Source organism: Euphorbia lathyris, chromosome 1 (assembly GCF_963576675.1).
Source record: "Euphorbia lathyris chromosome 1, ddEupLath1.1, whole genome shotgun sequence".
In the NCBI taxonomy this organism is placed as follows: Eukaryota; Viridiplantae; Streptophyta; class Magnoliopsida; order Malpighiales; family Euphorbiaceae; genus Euphorbia; species Euphorbia lathyris.
The window spans coordinates 67,182,577-67,205,213 of record NC_088910.1 but is presented as its reverse complement, the minus strand read 5'-3'; the positions used below and the strand labels follow the sequence as shown (position 1 = coordinate 67,205,213).

The following is a 22,637-nucleotide window of genomic DNA, read 5'->3' as shown; positions in this document are numbered from 1 at the left end:
ATAGGAAAGAAGTTTAGACATAAAAATTGCACCAGATGCATTGTTCAGATCTAAGAGCGATAGGGAAAAAAATCTCAAGGAAGGATAACAAAGGATGACCAATCCCTTGCCATGAGAGAGCCTAAGAACTTATTCAGGATTCATCACCAAAGTTCACCATTTTCTTTAGAAGATATGGTTACTTCTCTGTTGTGGTTATCCATCTGGATGAGTTGGTATCGTGCTAGGTTCTTCCAGGGTAAATTCAGAACACTTTAAGCAGATTCTACACAATTAGTCTTATCTTAAGTGATGCACTTTGTTTGCTTATGGATACATGATATGTCTTGTTGCCCAGTAGGTGATTTCTAGAATGTTTGGATCTGTGGTGGTTAGGTTCTAGAAGAGGAAGCTATGCACCATTCATTTTGTGGATTGAAGAAGGGTTTTCACTGCTGAGCCTATGCCTTATTTATTATTGATGTTATCAGGCTATTTTGAATCTGATTGACAAAGAGATTGTAGATGAGCGTTGATGGTGTTGGGGACAAATTGAGGGGACTGGATCATCAATTGCAGGGTCAGAACAAGACAGTTGAGGATGATTTTAAAGTCCATGACACTGCAGCAGATAAAATAAAAGATAGGCATCCCCTCCAACTTCACTGCAAATATCTCAGCAATAGCAGTCTCAAGGGTCAATAGTTTGTTGGGAGAGGTTTCTCCATCTGAGAACCCTCAAGGTTCTGTTGGTGGAAAATGATTATTCTACACACCATGTTATCACTGCCCTGCTTCGCAATTGCAGTTATGAAGGTTTGGATTTTGACTCATTGTGACTGAATAGTTTATGCTTTGTTCAGCTAATGATTATAATGAAAATACAGATATGCATACAGAGTTATGAGCTCATTATTCCTTCTCAATCTTTATTTTATGCTTTTTTTAACCAACTGTGAAGAATGAGCTCATCAGAGATTAAGAATGAGAGAAAGTGAAGCTGAAAAAAAAGAAAGATCTAAGAATAACAGTTTCACTGCTTGAGTAAGATAATAGCTGCTTTTATTGTCAAATTTATTTGATGCTGCTACTGGTTATTGTCGGATATTGGACCTTTAACTATGGGCTTAAGCTTTTAGTTGAAACGGTTCCATGACATGGTATCAGAGCATCTTTGATCAAGTGGGCAAGGTTTCGATTCCTAGGGTGCTGGGTTTGAAATCTAGCACTTGTTCCCTCCCTCATACTATAAGGGGAACATACTACCCAATAACCAATTTGCTAAGCCTGTCCAGATCATGACTATATACAACTCTCTCTTTGAATTTTTGTTTGTTCTGCTTCGTGATCAGGTATTGCTTCATGACTTGGTGTTAGGCATTTTCCATGATGAGGTATTGCTTCTTTCCTACTTCTAAGTAATTATTACGCAACCATTCCTCTAAAATTTCGAAGTTTATTTTGGTCCCTGTTTTTATTCAAGTTCGGTTCAATTAGGTGTTTAATTCCTACCGTTATGAATTAAAACTCTATTTCTAATTCCTATCTTTTGTCTAACCCAAACTCTGTTTGCTAAAAGTCCAACCAGTAAAGATTTGATGTGCACATTTGATCTGAATATCTGATTAGGCTATATGATATGGTGTGTTAAGCTGACTCAACATGGGCGATTATCTACTCTTGACATCAATATGTTCACATACAAAATAAATGTACAATGTCTTATGAATTCTAATATTTTTATCTTTACATATGATATAAGTGTTCTTCTCATTATTGTTCTTGTGTCAGTTACTGAAGCAGCAAAATGGATTACAAGCGTGGAAGATACTAGCAGATATGAATAATCAGATTGACCTTGTCCTATCAGAGGTGGCTATGCCTGGCTTATCTGGGATTGGTCTTTTGTACAAGATTATGAGCCACAAAACACGCAATAATGTTCATGTCATCGGTAAGCGCTCAGTCTCATTTTTTCATTGATTGTTCTGGTATTGAGGCATGATTATTTAGTTATGACATCTATTTGAATTGATCGGAGTTTACAAATCCATATGATATGTCTGGGAAGCTTTAAAGCCATACATCTTAGCTTAGCTCAAATTTAGCCTTAGGAAAAGAGAAAGGATGGCCCAGGAATTGGTTTGGTTTTCTCACAGGAAGAGACGATATGGCTGGCAGGTTAGCAGGTATGTCTAAAAACCAAGCTTGAGGTAATGAATCTTTCACTCCAAGCAGCCTATAGATAGAGTCATCCCATTCACTTAAAAGGATGCTTGTTGAAGCTAAACAAAAGGTTGCTCTTCTATATGAAGAACTTCCTAAATCTTTAGGCGTTGAGTTCGAAAAGAAAATAATTGAATTAGAAGAAGCCCGAAAGTTGGAAGAGGCCTTTTATAAAGTGGACTGTCAAGCCGAAAAAACACAGAATTTCAGGCAAACTGCTGTTTTAGAGCAACTGGAAAAGCAAATGAAAGCACTCGATCAAATGCCTTTTCCTATAGATAGAGTCATCCACATTATTTGAAGCCCCTACTTAACCTTCAATTTCAATTTCAATCTAAAAAGCCCTATAGAACCTACTAAATCTGTTCTCCTAACAAATTAAAGCCTAATTGTACATTCAAATTCAATGTAAATGAATCCCATAAGATTAAAATCAATTGCTCAGATTTCTCACCTTCTTTTTGGAGTACAGGATGATGGAAGGGGCCTTTTCACGCTGAAATTACAGAAGAGGATGCTATCGAATGTGCTCTTGTCGCAATTGAATCAATAGTCAAGATACCCACGATTATTACTTCCACAGAAGGAGCTCTTACTGTTTTTCACCTTGTTTATTGCTGCTCAAACTTGAGAATGATAGAAATTGGCTAAGGAGTCTGAATGTAAAGGATGGAGAGGTTGAGGTGTGAACTCGAAGTCAAAGATGAAGGTGTAGGGATAAGAATTCCGTTTAGTTCAGAAGAAGAAGTATGTATTTCTTCGACTTCGCCACTATCAGAGAGAGGAGAAAGGAAAATTGGAAGAGACCGGAAGGGAAGGTAGCAAGTTGATCCGTTAAAGCTTTAAAAAATAACATGTGACTTGTCTCTATGTCATTGGTTTAAAAATGGTAAAGTAATTTTACTTTATTTTTAAAGGAAGTGAGGGTAGTGGGCACCTGTTGATTGATGCATAAAGCTTATATTTTTTTAGCTTACTTTCTTTAAAAATATCTTTTAAGACTACGTAAATGTTAAGATATTTGATATTTGTGTCTACCAAAAAAAAAATAAAGATATTTTATAAGATACTTTTTACTTTTTCCACTTGAATTGAATGGAACTACCTTTTAATTGTTGAACATGCATTAACCATAAAAGAAAAGGGAGAAATATGCAATTTAATAGACAGTCAATTCGAGTAACTTGAAAGGAAAAAAAAATAATTATTCTCCCGGTTTAAATAAACAGAGTTAATCCTAACATTTTTGGTGAAATTCAAATTTAGACCTAATGTATTAAATTAAATTTAACTTTAATTTTTTTAAGAAAAATCAAATTTAGCCATGCGTTATAAAAATTATGAAAAAGCGGATTTGACTATGTTTCGTCTTTTTTGGAATTGTGTGAACGTATCGGAAAATTTGTAAAAAAAAAATTAGGAACTCTGACTTCTAAATCAAAATATTGTGAAAAACCTTAAAGGACTAAAAAGCTTAAGATTCGCAACTAAATCTATTGTGATTAATTGAAGGAAATGATGCTACATTGAGAATAAAAATGCTTGAATAATCGAAATTGAGACTGAAATTGAAGGTTACATATATAGGAATTGAAAATTTATAACTAAAAATTGAAAAGGGAAATTTAGAGCTAAGAATTGCAAGGGAAATGTAGAACAAATGAGTAAAATGTGAAGAAATTGACAATTTGAGGTTGATTCTTGTTGAGAGTTTTTGTTCTGAGAGTTTTGAGTCAATTTTCTTGCTGCCAAAACTTGTATTGATGCTGTAAAAATAAATAGGTAATTGTCCAGCAAGTAAGTTCCATGTTTCAGCAAAGAAGTTCCAATAAGTTCCGTAACTGCTCTCATCCACTAACTATTTTCTGCTGTTGAATTATGTTTTTCTGTTGAAGAAAATATGCAGGAAACTTCTCACCAAGAAACTTCCACGTTTCAACGAGGAAGATCCACATTTCAGCAAGGAAGTTTTGTAACTCCTAATCAAGGTTGCTCCTAAGTGCTCTTCCCCACTAACCCATGTTTCAGCTCCATTAATTCTTATATCTCTCAGGAGTAGTCAAAGGTCAAGACAGGAAATGTTTTTAAGAAATCATCTGCGCCTACCCGGTTTTTAATCATATATATGATATGATGAATGGGCTGCTCACTCTTTACTTACTTATGTATACCTTACTAATATTTTAAAAAAGCTTTTTCAGCGCAAAAATCCTTTTCAATGAAAAAAGGTAAGTTTGAGTTACCCGAAAAAGATAACCATTAAAGAGTATATAAGGTGTAACACCCTGATCCAATACCATGTAGATATTGTTCGCTTTGGCACAAATCCAACACCTTGGGACTCACAGGTTTAAAACGTGTCTGCATGTATTGGATTCTCATCTTACTAATAAGCCCCAATCACCCTCTCTCTGTTTCCGATGTGGGATTCAGTTCATTCCTGCCCCCATCGCCATCCCTTAGGGCCGCTTCTTGCTCATGCTTTCTATCCCAGCGCCACCCATTTCGGACCGAGTCATTATAGGCCCACCAGCTTCCATCTGGTTCGTCCCTAAACCACATATCGTACATGGAGAGTCGGCTCTGATACCAATTGTAACACCCTGATCCAATACCATGTAGATATTGTCCGCTTTGGCCCAAATCCAACACCTTGGGCCTCACGGGTTTAAAACGCGTCTGCATGTATTGGATTCTCATCTTACTAATAAGCCTCAATCACTCTCTCTCTCTCCGTTTCCGATGTGGGATTCAGTTCATTCCTGCCCCCATCGCTATCCCTTAGGGCCGCTCCTTGCTCAGTCCTTCTATCCTAGCGCCGCCCATTTCGGACCGGGTCGTTACATAAGGGTTGTTAATGCCATTACCTTCAAGGTTTGCAGCTTTGCCCCATTCTAAGATTTTTCGTTTCGATCAATAGTCACGTCTTCTTTGTCTGAAAATGAGAATGATTTGCTTCATCTTCTTTCATTATAAGTAGTTTACGGTTTGCTAACAAGACTTTTCCACTTACAAAACAAAAAAGGAGGACCATTGTACTTCTTTCGCTTTCGAAAATAAGTAATGTAGTGCTGAATATGCTATTTGTTTTTCCTTATATTGTTGCGGAAAAGGTTGGGGGCTTTTTGTTCAATAAAGGTGCTTCTCATTATATCGAATAAGAAGTAAACCTTTGAATGTATCTTTGACAACACCTTTTCGCACCCATGATTTTTACTACCACAGAAGGAGCTTTTACCATTGTTCGCCTTTTTAGGTGCTTTTTCAATAGGAGCACGCATTAAAAAACCCCTTTGTGATCCATAGAGGAGAATGGGTTCGAATCTGTAGAATCAATTTTGGAGAATCTCCCTTTCTGTACTATAATGAATGAGCCCTAACTTGACCGAGTAATCTCGAAATTGCTGCTGATATTTGTGTACATTTGATTGGATAATTATCTAATTTAGCCAGAACTTTTGATAAATTACCAAATCGACCCAAAACTTTATATTTTGCACAAATTTTGACGGAAAGAAGTAATTTATGAAATAATACCATATTCAAACCAGACTAATTGATAAAATTACCCATTCGGCCCGAATCTCATGAAATTATAGACCGAATTGAGTAATTAATTATGAAATTAATTTAGACCGAGTCAAGTAATTAATTACAAAATTGGCTCAAATTAAAATATGGGCGAAACAATTGCCCCATGTGTTTAGTTTATGAAATAAATAAACACATGATGATTAATTGAAAAATAAAAAAACACAAGGGACCGATTGATATTTTTGCGTAAATGGCTCAAACAATAATACGTCACTCTTCTTCCTTGTTTTTAAATACATTTTTTGCTCATTTTTGTTATAGTGCTCCTGCTCCTTCCAAATATAACTCTGCTGCAAATGGTGTATATGTACACATTTGGTCTCAATCACAAACTCTCCATCTCTCCCGACGAATCCATAACATTTGCAATATTCTCCTTTTTCTTTTTTCTACTTTTTGTTAGTTTGTGGAAATAAAAACCTAGAAATAAAAATATAGAACTAACAAAACTAACATAGTTATCACGTCCGTGTCTAAATTGATATATTGATATTAGTATATATTATAATTATTGGGTGTGTGAAATTAATTTGGTGCTATAGGAAAAGTTTGGGGATAATTTGATGGTTTTATGTATAAATTAAAAGTTTAGGGTAATTATTAAAAGATTATATAAAGATGGAGGACCAAAATGAATATTGGTCAAATTTGGGATATAAATCCCAAAGTTCCAGAATGTGTCGAGCATCATCTTCTTTCTTTGCTTTTCTCTTCTTTTTCTGTTTCTCTGCAAATTCATCGTTCTTCGACCGTTTCTCCACCGTTTCTTTGATTTACAGAGATTCGACCGTCCAAATCACTTGAAACTTAAACTATAGCATCCTTAAGTATAGATCTAAGTCCTAACCGAAGAGTTTTTGAGTTTCGGAAGCGTTTGGAGGAAAAACATCTTAGACAGGATTTAGAGGAGAATTGAACGGGTGTCTTTTCTTCAATTAACAACTAAGGTAAGTAACTATCAATTATATTTTGAGTTTTATATATATATATTGTTCGCCTTATTTGAGAGATACTGCTACTGGATTAAATAATAAGTCAGTGGTAATGTCTCACCGTCTTATCTGATCTTAATTTAGGTCGGGTTTGACAATAGTGCTACAATTAACCCTTTATTTTTCTCCTCCGCAACAAAGTTCTAAGTAATCTCCTCAAATAATTATATATCCATTGGTCTTTGCTTAGTCCAAATGTGCCTTAGAACCAACAAAATGTGCCTCTATTCAATTGGTTCAAGAATGCCCCCCCCCCCCCCCCCCCCCCCCCCCCGAGTCAAATGAGTCATTAGGCTTCTTCCTTGCTGGATCTTTCTATTTTTTCTTGGAGAGATATTTTGTGGGCAATTTCTGTTCAATTTTTTGCACCAGGACTGATACCTCAAGCTTGCTTTCTCCCACGCGGCTTGTGTTTGAATTGTTCGGCTCTTCCTTTGAAAAAGGGGTGCATTAAGGTTGATTAAGCACTAGCATATGCGCATTTTCTTCTAAAACAATTTGAAATTATTTTAGGCATAGTAATGCCATCAACATTATCCAAATGTTTAAAGCAATCTGACACTTTGCTTATAAACTGCTCCTCATCGCGTTTCTTTTAAGTCAAATTTCTGGAATTTTTCGCCATGACCTTGACTGGAGAGATTTGTCCTGTGTTAACAAGTACTTTTTCTGCATCATGAGACATAACAGAATTCGAATTCACTTTTAAATTTGTGTTTTTCTGATGGCATCATTCTAGTCCCGCCAGGCGTCCCATTTAATGTTTCGCCTTTTTTGGAATTGTGTGAGCGTGCCAGAAGGTTTGTAGAAAACCTACAAAAATAGGAACTCTGATTACTAAATCAAAAGATTGTGTAAAAGCTTAAGATTCACAACTAAATCTACTTGATTGAGATTAATAGAAGAAAACGATGCTGCATTGAGAATAAAAATATTTGAATAATCGAAATTGAGGCTGAAATTGAAAGTTACAGATATAGGAATTGAAAATGTATAACTAAGAATTGAAAAGAACGTAGAACTAAGAATTACAAGGGAAATGTAGAACAAAAGAGTAAAAATTGAAAGAAATTCACAAATTAAGGTTGATTCTTGTTGAGAGTTTTTGTTTTGAGATTGTTGAGTCCTTTTTCTTATTGCCAAAACTTGTATTTATGCTGTAAAAATAAGTAGATAACTGTCCAGTAAGTAAGTTCCACATTTCAGCAAAGAAGTTCCAATAAGTTCCGTAACTGCTCTCCTCCACTTACTATTTTTTGCTGCTAAATTATGTTTTTCTGCTGTAGAAAATATGCAGGAAACTTTCCATTAAGAAAGATCCATGTTTCAGCAAGGAAGTTATGTAACTCCTAATCAAGGTAGCTCCTAACTGCTCTTCCCCACTAACCCATGTCTCAGCTCCAATAATTTCTGCCTAAAATTCCACGAAATTGCTGTTGATATTTGTGTATATTTGATTGGATAATTATCCAATACAGTCAGAACTTTTGATAAATTACCAAATCAGCCCAAAACTTTATATTTTGCATAAATTTTGACGGAAAGAAGTAATTAATGAAATAATACCATATTCAAACTATAATAATTGATAAAAATGATCCATTCGGTTTTGAATAATATGGTTAATTGGAAAAGTGGAGGTTCCACTAGAGAGTGGGTTTGAAACCCCCTGAACGGTGTCACTGATTCAAGTCGTGGGAGGACTTGGTCCCTGTGATGTCATTGTGTTCGCTGTGTAAACTCTAAAAACTCTAGAGTGCGTAATCTCGAGCAAGGAACCTTTTTGGACATATCGAATTATTCCATTGTCTGATATCTGAACCTCTTGCCCATATTGTTGGGGCTAGAGGTCCACTAGGGATAGTTCTAGAGGTCTTTTGTCAACAAAGTAGGAGGAGATCGTGGAAGTTGGACGCACCTCTAATCGCTCCCTTGAGCTAAGGTGAGGACATCTGCATCCTCGATGGTTTGTGAAACATCCAGCCTTATGGACACATTTACCTCTAATTAGAGTTATCCAAAAGCACAACTTCCTCCTTTGCATAAAGAGTGATCCTTCTCTTCCCTGCCCTACACTGCGCTGAAAAATCAAGACATAGAAAGTGTGAGCCGCAATCCCCCACAGAAAAATAAAAACAAAATATGAAAATCAAAGTGACAAGTCACGATTGTGAAAGTGGAGAAGACACATAGTTTTGGTATCCATAATAGTGAAGGGCTTATTCCAGGAGCACGCCTTTATCTTATAAACTTGTTGTATGGAGGCCTCTTCCCCATGGGTTGGGTTAGTTTCTCGCTTGTGCGTTTGTTATTTTTAACACGAGGGCTTGTCCTTGTGGAAAGTTTGAAGACTACTTTTTATTCAAAAAAAAAAAAAAAAATTGGAATGGTCCTCTGCCTCACGTCTGGTATGGAGGCATACCGGATCCATCAAGGCACTCAGGTGAAGTTGGTCGGGACATAAATTGTAAGCCTTAATGGGTCTTCAAAGGTGATAAGTAAATTCACTTTCTATCTAGACAATATAGGTGGAGAAGTATCTATTAGGAGGATTAAGCATTCTTCATCCAAAAGATGGAATTATATACTTGACATTCTATCAAACTATAAATAATTAGCGTTTGTTGATATAAAAGTGAGAAATCGAAGAAGCCATATCATCAATTCTAGGAGTGGGATTTACAATTACCCATTTTTTCTTAGAATCATTAGGTTCGTAGTCATATTCCTTGGAAAAAGCTTGAAAGACAGTTTGATCTTGAGAAGAGTTCACACACACCATCGACCACGATGAAAATTCAAAACCTTGTGTGTTTGCATTGTGCTTCGTAGCCACATTCAAGAACAAAAATAAGGAAGTGAGTTGAAATATAATTAAAAACATATCAAAGAACTCACCAGAAAAAATGTAGATCTGGTTGTCCGGTGAATGCAAAATAAGAGAGAAAAGTTGTAGAAGAATTTGGGAAATCAAGATAGCATGAAAGAAGAAAGGGATGATGGTTAGTTCCCATTTATAATGAAGAGGACAATTAATACAGTCTGAAGAAATGACTCTTGAATCTCTCTCATATGCACCCTACACTTATCGCATATTCCTTTGTCCTTATAGCATCTCCAATAGGAGGTGCTTGAAATGGAGGGTGCTCGAAAGATTATCTTGTATTGGAGTAACAATTGTTTCTTAAATTATTATGGCAATATTGCCAATTTTTTGCACTCTTACTTTTTCTTTTTTAAATATAAAAAATATGATTACTTGTCTACTATTGGTGGAATTTTATGACAATATTTATAATAAAAATAAATTATATATAAAACAATGATTTGTGAGATCATAATGACAACTTTTAAAGTTGTTTGACATTGGAGCATATTTTTTTAAGAAGTTGTTAAAAATGATGTGGATGAGAAAGAAAATAAAATATTATATTTTTGAGTAATGTGTTAAGTTTTGACAACCTTTGAAGTTGGTTGCATTCAAGATGCTTTAAGGTCACCTCTGTCAAATCATAGTCAAGACAGTTGTGGCACAAAAATCGAAGCGTCAATAAAGTGTTAAAAGATGTTTTCCTTCTAATTGTGGCTTTTGATAACATACGAATATTACTTTTTAGGTTAGCTCAAGGAAGTCTTGTCCGAATGTCATAAAGATCCTTATAGAATGTTTCGATACAGACTGGCAAGCAGCATAAGGATGTTTTGGAACTGGATGTCAAGACATCCGACAAACAACCAAGTGGTAACGTTCCAAGTTCTTCGAAGGCGAGAATGCATGGTAGATATAGTAGAAATTGATAGTTGGAAGGCATAGACCACATGACATATATCTAGAGAAGGTTAGTGTGAATATAATGAAGATAATGCGATATACATGAAGGGTTTTTATTGAGATAATACGATCTTCCAGTGTTTCACCCTTATTTTAATTTGGATAAATTTTCATAATTAGTTATTTAATTCGGTCTAAGTTATGTAATTTGTGGAATTTGGGCCTATTAGGCAATGATACCAAGTAATTTGGCTTGAATTTATAATTATTTTATTAATTATTCTTTCCGTCAAAATTTGTATAGCATTTGAAGTTTCTAGCCGATTTGGTAATTATCAAAAGTTATGGTTGAAATGTGTAATTAAACAATTAAAAAACAAACTACAGAAATAAAATTGGCGTGGAAGTTGGACAAAAGATAGTAGAGCTGAACATGGGATAGTGGGGGATAGCAGTTGGGAGCATCCTTGGTAGTCATAGAACTTTCGTGCTAAAACGTGGAACTTCATGTTGGAAAGTTACCTGCATAATTTTGACAGCATAAATATAGAAATCAGTTGGAAAAAAATACGCTCAACAACAATCAACCAAAATCAGACTAAAAAATCAAGTCTCTACCAATTTCAATTTCTAATTTTCAATCCTTTGTTCTAGACCTTTCTCATTAATTCCAAGTTCTACAAATTCAAATCCTATATTTGTAACCTTTCAATTTCAGTCGCAATTTCAAGTATTCAAGCGTTTATTCTCAATTCGACATCGTTTATACTAATTAAGTCATTATTCTTTACGGTTTTAATTTCGAAACTTTAAGTTTTCCGTACTCTAGCTTTAAACAGTCTTTGATTAGAAGTCAGATTTCACACTTTTGTAATTTTTCTACAAAATTACTGGTACGCACGCATAATTCCAAAAAGGCAAAAACAATTTTGACACGCTTGGTGAAACTGAAAGAATGCCATCACTCAATTATGAATTTATAAAGAAATCAAGTTCTACTGTGTCGCAAGATGCAAAAAAAAGGACATGTTAGGCAACTTTCTCCGGTCATAGCAATGGCGCACAATGCCATGAATTTGACACAAATGAAACATGAGGAGGAGCAGTTTAAAAGCAAGATGTCATAATGTTTTAAACATGATTTGGATGATGTTGATGTCATTAGCTTATGCTTAACACAATTCAGAATTGTGTTAGAAGAAAATCAACATCTGTTAGTGCTTAACCAACCACAATAAAGAAAGGGTGTTGGTGAAATTCATAGCAGTTCCTGATTGGAACGTTATCCCGCTCCTTTGTCAAAAAAATGAACCGAACAATGTAAATACAAGCCGCGTAGGAGAAAGCAGGTTTGAGATATCGGTTCAAGTGTAAAAAAATGAACATAAACTCCCCATAAAAAATTTTCCCAAGAAGAAGCAGGAGGATCTCACTAAGAAAAATCCTTAGTATTCATTTGAGGCAGGGGCATCCTTAAATGTGAGTTACCATTGGAACAAATGTGCATTATTTGGTTCTAAGGTACTGCATTTATGTTTATATTTATGATTCTTTATTCATTTGGACTAGGCAAATACCAATGGATATTTTATTGTTTGAAGATATTACTTAAAAGCATGTTGGGAAAAAAGAAAAATAAAGGGTTAATTATAGCCGACTGTTAGTTTTATGTTTTTATGTCCCTAACCTAAAAAGAACAGAGAAATAAGAGAAGCTTGGCCGAAAAATTCTAAATCTCCGGCCAAATGAAGTAAAATGTGCCAATTAATATTACTGAAGTGAGGTTTATTGCATTGGAATGGGTGCATTGGTTACTAGTGCGAAATATAGAGGGGAATTTGAGGAATGGTTGAATATTGTATTAAAAGAAGTGGAAGAGGCAAAGGGGAAGGTTATACTGTTCTTGGAGCTGGTCGAACAAATGGGAAAATTGATGCTGTTAAACTTCTCAAGCCTATGCTTGCTAGAGGTCAACTAACGTCCATTGGAGCTACAATATTTGGAAGAGTACCACAAAAACATGCACCCATTTAAGAGAAGATTCCAACAAGCACCTACTGTTTTGGATACAATTAGCATTAAAAAAGGCTTGATCAAGAATTCCAACACCATGATGGGTTTCATATTCCCTCCCTTGAGTTTCTAATTTCTTTTTCAATTCATCATCACGTGTTTATTTATTTCACAAATTAAACTGATTAGAGGCAATTGTTTCATCCTTATTTTAATTTGAGCCAATTTTCGTATGAATTATGTAATTTGTGAAATTCGGACCTATTGGGCAATGTTACCAAGTAATCTGGCTTGAATTTGTAATTATTTTATTAATTACTCTTTCCATCAAAATTTATGTATCATTTGAAGTTTCAGACTAATTTGGTAATTTACCAAAAAATTTGGCTAAAATGTATAATTAGACAATTAAAAACACAAACATCAGAAACAAAATTAGCGTGGAAGTTGGAGAAAAGGTAGTGGAGCTGAACATGAGATAGTGGAGGAGAGCAGTTGAGAGTATCCTTGGCAATTACATAAATTTCTTGCTCAAACATGAAGCGTTCTTGGTGAAACGTGAAACTTCCTTGCTGAAACGTGAAGTGTTCTTGGTGAAATGTGAAACTTCCTTGCCTACATAATTTTGACAGCATAAATACAACAGCAAAAAAAAAAAAAAAAAAAAACGTTCAACAACAATCAACCAAAATCAGACTCAAAAATCAAGTCTCTGCCAATTTCAATTTCTAATTTTTAATCCTTAGTTCTACACCTTCTCTTTAATCTCACGTTCTACAATTCAATTCCTATATTTGTAACCCTTCAATTTCAGTCTCAATTTCAAGTATTCAAACGTTTATTCTCAATTCGGTATCTTTCATATTAATTAAGTAAATTTTTTTTACGGTTTTAATTTCGAACCTTTAAACTTTTCGTTCTTTAACTTTTTTTTATAAAATTAATGACGTGCTCACACAATTCCAAAAAGATAGAAACACTTGGTAAGAAGACAATACTCTAAAATCCGAATAGCAACCTTAACAACATATAAATATAAATAGAGAGTTTAATTAAAATCTTTTTAAGTATATTAAAAAACTAGCTTCAATATTTTTTTCATTATAAGAGTATAACTAACTTAAATATTTAAGTTGGAACACTAACAATTCTCATGTTTGATAAGAAATCGCTTGGACGGGCAAGTATAGTTTGGATCCTATACTTGGGAAATATATATAACAATTAATTAATTACAAAACGCTATCCACAAAATATATATATATATATATATATATATATATAAGAAAAAGAAGGTACGAGAATAGTGTAATGGTAGTTTCAAAAAAAAAAAAAAAATAGTGTTCTATTTGATGAAGGTAAATTTGAGGTGTTCTATTTAGGAGTTACCCCAGTCACAACACAACAGCGAAAGTGAAACATAAAATAAAATAAATAAACCCAACCAATCATCAACAACCTTATTTATACACTACTTTCATCTCTTTTCTACTCCCATCCATAATTCATTTTCTTTCCCGAGAAAAAACAACAACAGATTATCCATCTTAAAGAATGAGAGAAATTCTCCATATCCAGGGCGGCCAATGCGGCAACCAAATCGGGGCTAAGTTCTGGGAGGTGATCTGCGACGAGCATGGGATTGATCATACTGGAAAGTACAGTGGGGATTCCGAGCTCCAGCTTGAGCGAATTAATGTCTATTATAATGAGGCTAGTGGCGGCAGATACGTTCCTCGTGCTGTTCTTATGGATCTCGAACCTGGTACCATGGATTCCGTTAGATCTGGCCCTTTTGGCCAGATCTTCAGGCCTGATAACTTCGTTTTTGGTCAGTCTGGAGCTGGGAATAACTGGGCTAAAGGTCATTATACTGAGGGGGCTGAATTGATTGATTCCGTGCTTGATGTTGTCAGGAAAGAGGCTGAGAATTGTGATTGCTTGCAAGGTATTCTGATGCTGTTTTTACTTATATTTCTTTTGTTCGATTCTCATGCTTTTTTCAATGATGGTTGCTTATTCATATCTTTACACCCACCCAGGATCGATTTTACTCTCTTTTTGCGTTATGTATACTTTAATTTTCTTGGTGTTTGTTGGACATATTGTTCGAGCTCGTTTGAATTTGGATCCCCTTTAATTGTGTTCTTGTAATTTATTCTAAATGTATATGACGTTGTTACTCGGAATTGCCTTTGAGCTGATACTAGTATATCGTTTGTTTTTTTGTTGATGTTGTTCAATGTTGAATATTATAATTTTATATATACTTTCTCTCTCTTTTTTCCCCTACATTAGCTCCTTATCTAAGTCAGAAAATTTTCCCCAAATTCAGTCTTGCATCCTGGACTTGTTTACTGATGATTTTAGAGGACAATGTCTTATGCAATTTGTTTCAGCATCTCATATATACTATTGATGCTTATAGTTAATAATGTAAGGATTTTTGTTTTGATTGGTTGTTTCTTTCTCTTTTCATGATGGATTTCTACTTTTTAATTTCATCGAATCTTTTTGGTTCATTATTCTTGGTCGTGTAATTGGAACCCTTTTATGGCTCAGAATTTTTTTGAGCATATAAATGTTACAGTTTAAGTTTTCCTGCGTCTTAGGTGTCACTTATATTTTTGAACAGGATTCCAAGTTTGTCATTCATTGGGTGGAGGTACTGGTTCTGGCATGGGAACTCTTCTTATTTCCAAGATTAGAGAAGAATATCCTGATCGCATGATGTTGACATTTTCTGTCTTTCCCTCTCCCAAGGTATCCGACACAGTTGTTGAACCATACAATGCCACACTTTCTGTCCATCAGCTTGTGGAAAATGCTGATGAATGTATGGTTTTGGACAATGAGGCCTTGTATGACATCTGCTTTCGGACTCTCAAGCTTGCTACTCCAACTTGTAAGTTACGCCTGCTCGATATGTGAAATTGATAATTAATGAATATGTGTTCCCCTTTTAGGCTGAAACTTAAGATAACAATAGGATAAACTGATCTACCTACTTGTTTGGTATCTTGCATGCAAAGATTGATGAAATTTATGGTCATGGCATTGGTAGGTATCTAGTCACTTTCACTGGTAGTTAAAAATGGATGTGCTGCTTGTTAATCTTGTTACTAATTGGTGGTTAAGTTTCACATGGTTTGGTCTCTCTCACTCATATTCCAAACACAAATCTAGACAACCCTAATTTCCTTTATCTCCCTGCATAAAATTACCATGACATATTCTTGATCCATCATTTTAGTATTATCTAACCATTTTGCATGTTTCGCTATGTCCCAGTTGGGGATCTTAATCACCTTATATCTGCTACCATGAGTGGTGTTACCTGCTGCCTTCGGTTCCCTGGGCAGCTGAACTCTGATCTTCGGAAGCTTGCAGTTAACCTGATCCCCTTCCCTCGTCTTCATTTCTTTATGGTTGGATTTGCTCCCTTGACTTCAAGAGGATCACAGCAGTACCGAGCTCTGACTGTGCCTGAACTGACCCAACAAATGTGGGATGCCAAGAACATGATGTGTGCTGCTGACCCACGTCATGGGCGCTACCTAACTGCTTCGGCCATGTTCCGTGGAAAAATGAGCACCAAGGAGGTTGATGAGCAAATGATAAATGTACAGAACAAGAACTCTTCATACTTCGTTGAGTGGATACCGAACAATGTGAAGTCTAGTGTGTGTGACATCCCACCCAAGGGTCTCAAAATGGCATCAACTTTTATTGGGAATTCAACGTCAATCCAGGAAATGTTCAGGCGTGTTAGCGAGCAGTTCACGGCAATGTTCAGGCGCAAAGCTTTCTTGCACTGGTATACTGGTGAGGGTATGGATGAAATGGAATTTACTGAGGCAGAGAGCAACATGAATGACCTGGTTGCTGAGTATCAGCAGTATCAGGATGCAACTGCTGATGAAGAGGAGTACGAGGAGGAAGAAGAGGAGATTGCTGGTTGAGGCACCTTGTATGTTCTTTTAAGGTATCTGTCTGAGTGATTATGTTGTTCAAGGGTCAAATTGGCTTGCCATGTTCATGTATGTGGATGTATGTATGTATGTGTATTATTTGTATTAGAGAGGGGTTTTGTGGCTGATTTTCTTTTCTCTTAATATATATATACATATATGAAAATCAATGGTGGATGGTTGTATGTAGTAGATTGATATAATGAATTGAAACTATTGATATTGTGAAGAATTTCATTATGGAGGCGGCTGAAATTTTGCTAGGCAATGCTTTTATTTGGAGTGATATTCACGATGCTCTTAAGCTTTGTCAGTAACAGGAAGTTGCAGGTAGAGCTGTCAAAATGAGTCATAACCCATTTATTGACCCATTTAACCCATCATTTAAATAGGTTAGGATTGACCCTTTTATGGACTGGGTCATAAAGAGGTTGAGCCATTTAACCCATATAATAAAAGGGTTGAATAGGTTTTTGGCAGGGTCAACCCAATAACCCATTAGTTTCTTATTCATCTTAAAACAACCACAAATACTTATTCTTTAATATTAGTAAATCTGAATTATTGAATGAAATTTGAATTATTCATCCACTAAATCAGAATTATTCTCTTCATATTATTCTTTTCATACTTATTCTTTAATATTAGTAGATTTTTCAATTCATTATATATAGTTTCCTTTGAAATAATATATTTATTTATTTATAAAATGTGAGGATGTGAGGCTGTGACGACAACCCAATAAATAATTTCGTCAAAACATTCATTTATTTAATAATTAATAAATATATTTTTTTATTTCTCATACAAAACGTCTAAAACAAAAAATAATATTCTCTAATTCCATGAAATATTAAATTATATATTCTCAAAAGAAAACTTATAAAATTAAGGGTTAATTTAAAAAAAACACATGGTTTCATGTTTTCATAGATCAGAAATTCTAGAATTTCAAAAATTCAAAAATTCAAAAATTCCAGAATTTTCATATTCTGGAATTTCAGAATTTCAAAAATTCTGGAATTCCAGAATCTGAAGAATTCTGGAATTTCAGAATCTGAAGAATTCTGAAATTTCAGAATCTGAAGAATTCTGGAATTCCAGAATTTGAAGAATTCCAAAATCTGGAAAATCTAGAATTTCAAAAATTCTGAAATTCCAGAATATGAAAATTCTGAAATTCTAGAATTCGAAAATTCTAGAATTTCAAAAATTCTGGAATTTCAGAAATTCTAAAATTCTAGAATTTCCAAAATTCTGAAATTTCAGAATCTGGAATTTCTGGAATTTCAAAAATTCAGAAATTCCAGATATTCTGAAATTTTGGAATTTTGAAAAACAATAGAATTCCAGAATCTGGAAATTCTAGAATTTCGAAAATTCTGAAATTCCAGAATATGAAAATTCTGGAATTTCAAAATTCTAAAATTCTAGAATTTCCAAAATTCTAAAATTCTAGAATCTGAAAATTCTAGAATTTCAAAAATTCAGAAATTCCAGATATTCTGAAATTTTGGAAATTTTGGAATTTTGAAAAATTCTAGAATTCCAGAATCTGAAGAATTCTAGAATTTCAAAAATTCAAAAATTTTAAAAATTCTGAAATTCCAAAATCTGAAATTTCAGAATCTGGAATATCAAAAATTCTAAAATTTCAAAAATTCAGAAATTCCGTAAATTCTGGAATTTTGAAAATTCTGAAATTTTGAAAATTCTGGAATTTCAAAAATTCTTGATGATTTGGATGATTACTATATTGTTGTTTTATTTTATAGAACATTACATTATTTGGACTAATAGTTTTTTACGTGTATGTTAATTGAAATTCAAATGAACAAATTTTTAATTAGATTTAGTTAAATTGGTTAAATGGGTCAACCCATGTAACCCATTTAATAAATGGGTTGTGTCATTTTGACCTCTATACAAATAGGTTATTACAACTCATTTATTAAATGGGTTGGATTGGGTCAACCCATTTATTAAATAGGTTGGGTCAATCTTTTTAGCCATTTTGACACCTCTAGTTGCAGGTGAATGGAGGGGAAGACGACCTGAGGTGGAGGTAATAATGGTCTGCAGACAAGAAGAATAGTTATATCCGAACACATACATCCATTGCTCTTATATTGAATTGATTCTAGAGAGAGAAAAATTAACAAAGAGAAGAGAGAGAAAGTAGAAGAAGAAAAATAAGAAATTAGAGAGAAATAGATAACATGGTATAATTGATTTTTATTTTTTATTTTGGAGTTTGTTTGTGATAATTAAATAATAAGGGGGTTAATTTATAAAATAAATAAATATAAGGATAAAATTAACTCTTTTTTCTTTGATTTTTGACTTTTTTTTAACACCGTTAGTTAAATTGGTCTGTGTTTACTAACGGAATGAATCTCAATATACCATTTTATAAATTTTTAAACCACAAGGATGTCCATCAAAAGAAGGTATAACACAAGGTTTATTTTTATATTTTCTCTAAAGTTATAACATAAACTTTAAATAAATGACATGGTGATTTAGGTGGTTTAGTAACATGCATTTTATTTCCATTATAAACGAAATAGTTAATGGTGGAGTGGAGTTACCATCATCTTTTTTATAATAACGAATTGTGTAACAGACTCCTCTTTATGTTCTATCAATCAAAAGTATCTAGCAACGCCACGTCAGCTTAGAATTAGATTAAAATTTATCTCACCTTATCCCTATCTCCCTAACTAACCACGTAAGTTTAGAATTAGATTAAAATTTATCTCACTTTATCCCTGTCTCCCTAATTAACCACTCTCAAAACCAATTTTGCTAGAATCAAATTGGACATCAAACTGTATTTATAGCATGATCATGAGCCAATTGGTTCAACCAAATAACTCAATATGGTCGGATCGGATATATATATATATATATATATATATATAATTTAAAAATATAAACCAATTTATAATAATTTCTGCATCAAACTGAGGAATTGTGAAACTAATAAAGCTTAAGATCCAAAGTTTATTAAATATAATAGTTTATTAATTATCATTTTTAAATAACAATAAAAAACGGGGTCACATTGGGCACCTCAATTCTTACCGGGTAAGATGACCAAGATTGGAGATGAAGCCGGTTTTCGGTTCGACTGGTTGAACCAGTATGGGTCAGACAACAATGCTCAAAACGACATGTTTAAATCTACTAGTAAATTAAAGAGGCTTAAAAATTGTGCATTTTGATTATATGCATATAGAGACTGAAATACACCCCTTTAAATTGTGGTTTACGAGAAAGAAAGAAAGAATGAATGAAATAGTGAACAGCATGTAACTGATTCAGAGAGTGGTATTCACAAAGTAATAAGTTTCATCAATGAAATGATATTTACATAAGTCATGGACTATCTTGAGATGGAGTTATATCGCGGAAAACCTGAAGCCTGTTCTTCTTCTTCATGTTCAAATCAAAGCATAAAGAACGCCTAACTGATTGATTTCTTGATGCTTCTAGTTTTTGGCTTGGACTTTGATGATCCATATTCCAATCTATATTTTCATTATTCAAACATGGGCTAACATCTTCTCCTCCTGCTAATAATCTCCTTTCTTCATCTTCTTCAACCATATCTGCCCAGCTCTTCTTTTCTGTTGCTTCGCCACAACTTGTTTGCCTGGCTTGAGAAAATGGTTCAACCACACTAGTCCAACTTCTTTCACCAGGTGAAACCACATTTCTTGATGCTGCACAATCTGATTTTGAATGTAGCAATTCTCCATCAAGATTTCGAATAGTATGAAATGGTATCTTAATTTCATCTTCATTGCATCTTCCCCTTGTCTCATCATCTCCTGCACCAAACCTCCAAGAAACTTTCCTCGGTTGTGTGTATAAAACACCTGCATGATTCATTCCAGATGATAAGCATTTTGAATTATTCAGTTTCCTCCAATCATCATCTCCTGTTGATTTCAACTCCATTTCCGTAAGCATCTCAACAGCCCGTTCAAAGGATTTAGCATAAGACTCATCCATCTCTTTGCTTCCACATGAACCTTTCACAGCCTGAAGCAGAGATTTTGCTTCAGGAATTCTGTTTATATGCATCAAGCAGATTGCCAAGTTACACTGCTTGTTATTATCTGGCTCCAAAGCCAGAGCTTTCCTGCAGAACAATACATTTTCAATCAAAACTGAACCAACTTCTTCATGCATCAGATTCAATGGAATAATAATAATAATAATATTAACCTGTAGAAATTCTCAGCCAAACCATAATCATGATGCTGCAAGTAAGCCCAGGCCAGGTTCCCTAATATCCTGCCACAATTAAGTTTCCGTGTGAAATTAAAGTTCAATGCTCTTTAGCAAAAAGAAAATAAAAAGAAAATAGGAGAAAATAAAAAAAAGGGCACCTTGATCTTTCTTGTTCAACAGTTATTTGAATCTTCTTGCCTTGAGATCTGGCAATCTTCGTCCTCTTCCCTCCAAAAGCTATGCCTTCTTCTATGTTCTTCAGTTTGCAGTGCAGCATTTCAATCTCCTCTTCAATCCTTCCAGACCTCTGCTAAAACAGGCACATTAATATGATGCTGCTCTTCCCTTAAAGGATGTTTCATTTATATGTAAGAAAATAGTTATCAATGTTTTTCATGCTCTAAAAGCAGGCAGCAGAGTATGACATAAATGTTCAATCAGGATAAAGTTATGAGTTCAAATAAGAAACGCAGCTCAAGCATTAGTTATAATCTGCTAAATTACCAAACCTCTAAGATTCAAGCAAGAAACTTTCACTTTAGCAATTGTTCTTCAATTCGAGTATATGCTCATATTTACTTATATCTTGTGAGATTTGTCTAACCATTCTCTCATGAAAAACTAGATAGAGCCATTAAATTTTTGAAAAACTAGTTATTATAATTGAACAAGTAATCTTAAAAATGAAATCAAAGATGCAAAAGCATGCATGAGTTTACCTTGTAGAGTTCAACAAGAACATTGTCTAGGGATTCCTGAGATTCAAAGGGGCAGAGATGACGAAAGGATTTGATAGCCTCGATGGCCTCATCAGATCGATTTAATTGCTTCATCACTACTGCCATGTCTTTTAAGGCACTATCAACCCGATCCCCTGCATTTATAGCCGCCCAGAACAACGAAATAGCCTTGCTTGGATCCTTGTCTATCAACTGTAAGTAATTAAAGACTTTAATCAACATATAAAGAAAACCCTAACTAAATCAAAATGATAATGAGTTCATAGAATGGAAAGATTTGATTGGATGAGAAGTAACAATTGTTCAAATTGAAGAAAACAGACCCATGAGTATACAACAGTAATTTGCATTGAAAATGATCAAGAAACACAAGTTCCAAAACGCAGAGTTAAAACAAGAACTGGCCTGAACATGTTTAGCCCTGACATAAGGAGAATCACCGGCAGGCACTTTGTGAACGACATGAAAGAGATCACGTCTGCAGCCAGATGGAAAATTACTCTTTCTCTCTGACATTGGCATCACCGGTAATGCATGTGGGGATTTCCAACATGCCGGCGGAGTAGAGAAACCCTTTGCCGCAAAATTATTGTCGTGGTTGGACCACATCGTCAAAACCCTGTTATTGAATTCTCAAGAAAGTGTAATTCCACTCTTCGTTTACTGTCAAATTTTACCAGAAAAGAAAAAGAGAATCAAGAAAGTAAGAGGAGGTGTGATGATTCCAGAGCAACTTCCAAAGACACAAATTCAACAACTAGCCGTTTTATATTTACTAGCCGTTGGCCTTTTAGATACGTGTGTTCCTCGCCTTTCACACGTACCGTTTCCGCCATTTTCTTTAATTATTCTTCTACTCACAATTTAGTGTTATTCCTAAAAAAATAAAAAGGAAAAATTTTGCTATTTTTAAATATATTTTTTAATTTATTTGACAAAAAAGTATACTTAAACCCATGACATACATCTCTTGATCAATTGTTGTTGGTTTTAATAAGTGAGATAACGACAATGTAATACACTTCCTATAACAAGTGTGTGAAAGTATTGTTTGATAGTTTAATAGTTTAACGGATTAGATAACTCCATTATTAAAAAATATATATAT

The 22,637-nt window shown here is 34.3% G+C and overlaps 2 protein-coding genes and 1 long non-coding RNA gene across 4 annotated transcripts; 1 reads left to right on the top strand and 2 right to left on the bottom strand.

The window, feature by feature from the left end:
* Window positions 1-7,139: 7,139 nt before the first annotated feature.
* LOC136209093 (uncharacterized) lies at window positions 7,140-9,797 on the bottom strand. Of its 2 annotated transcripts, none has more exons than XR_010677408.1 (3): window positions 9,690-9,797; window positions 8,710-8,871; window positions 7,140-7,604 (listed from the first exon to the last, which is right to left on the bottom strand). It is a non-coding gene; the product is annotated as an uncharacterized lncRNA (long non-coding RNA). The 2 variants fall into 2 exon arrangements; XR_010677402.1 differs by having other exon boundaries at window positions 9,481-9,749.
* A 4,256-nt stretch (window positions 9,798-14,053) lies between these two features.
* On the top strand, window positions 14,054-16,779 carry LOC136200709 (tubulin beta chain). The gene is made up of 3 exons (XM_065991136.1): window positions 14,054-14,524; window positions 15,212-15,481; window positions 15,868-16,779. Exons 1-3 carry the CDS (start codon window positions 14,131-14,133, stop codon window positions 16,536-16,538), a joined length of 1,335 nt encoding a protein of 444 aa, XP_065847208.1. The 5' UTR covers window positions 14,054-14,130; the 3' UTR covers window positions 16,539-16,779.
* Window positions 16,780-19,751: 2,972 nt separating this feature from the next.
* Window positions 19,752-22,299, bottom strand: LOC136200700 (protein POLLENLESS 3). The gene is made up of 5 exons (XM_065991125.1): window positions 21,935-22,299; window positions 21,509-21,721; window positions 20,948-21,096; window positions 20,784-20,852; window positions 19,752-20,697 (listed from the first exon to the last, which is right to left on the bottom strand). Exons 1-5 carry the CDS (start codon window positions 22,136-22,138, stop codon window positions 19,929-19,931), a joined length of 1,404 nt encoding a protein of 467 aa, XP_065847197.1. The 5' UTR covers window positions 22,139-22,299; the 3' UTR covers window positions 19,752-19,928.
* Between the last annotated feature and the right edge of the window lie 338 nt (window positions 22,300-22,637).

What these genes read in the sequence shown, in the direction of transcription:
- LOC136200709 (XM_065991136.1), top strand. Translation starts at nt 14,131, where the DNA reads ATGAGAGAAATTCTCCATATCCAGGGCGGCCAATGCGGCAACCAAATC. An exon ending in GAATTGTGATTGCTTGCAAG is followed by an intron (nt 14,525 to 15,211) that starts GTATTCTGATGC and finishes ATTTTTGAACAG; the next exon opens with GATTCCAAGTTTGTCATTCA. An exon ending in CAAGCTTGCTACTCCAACTT is followed by an intron (nt 15,482 to 15,867) that starts GTAAGTTACGCC and finishes GCTATGTCCCAG; the next exon opens with TTGGGGATCTTAATCACCTT.
- LOC136200700 (XM_065991125.1), bottom strand. Translation starts at nt 22,138, where the DNA reads ATGTGGTCCAACCACGACAATAATTTTGCGGCAAAGGGTTTCTCTACT. An exon ending in TCAGGGCTAAACATGTTCAG is followed by an intron (nt 21,722 to 21,934) that starts GCCAGTTCTTGT and finishes AATTACTTACAG; the next exon opens with TTGATAGACAAGGATCCAAG. An exon ending in TTGGCTGAGAATTTCTACAG is followed by an intron (nt 20,698 to 20,783) that starts GTTAATATTATT and finishes ATTGTTCTGCAG; the next exon opens with GAAAGCTCTGGCTTTGGAGC.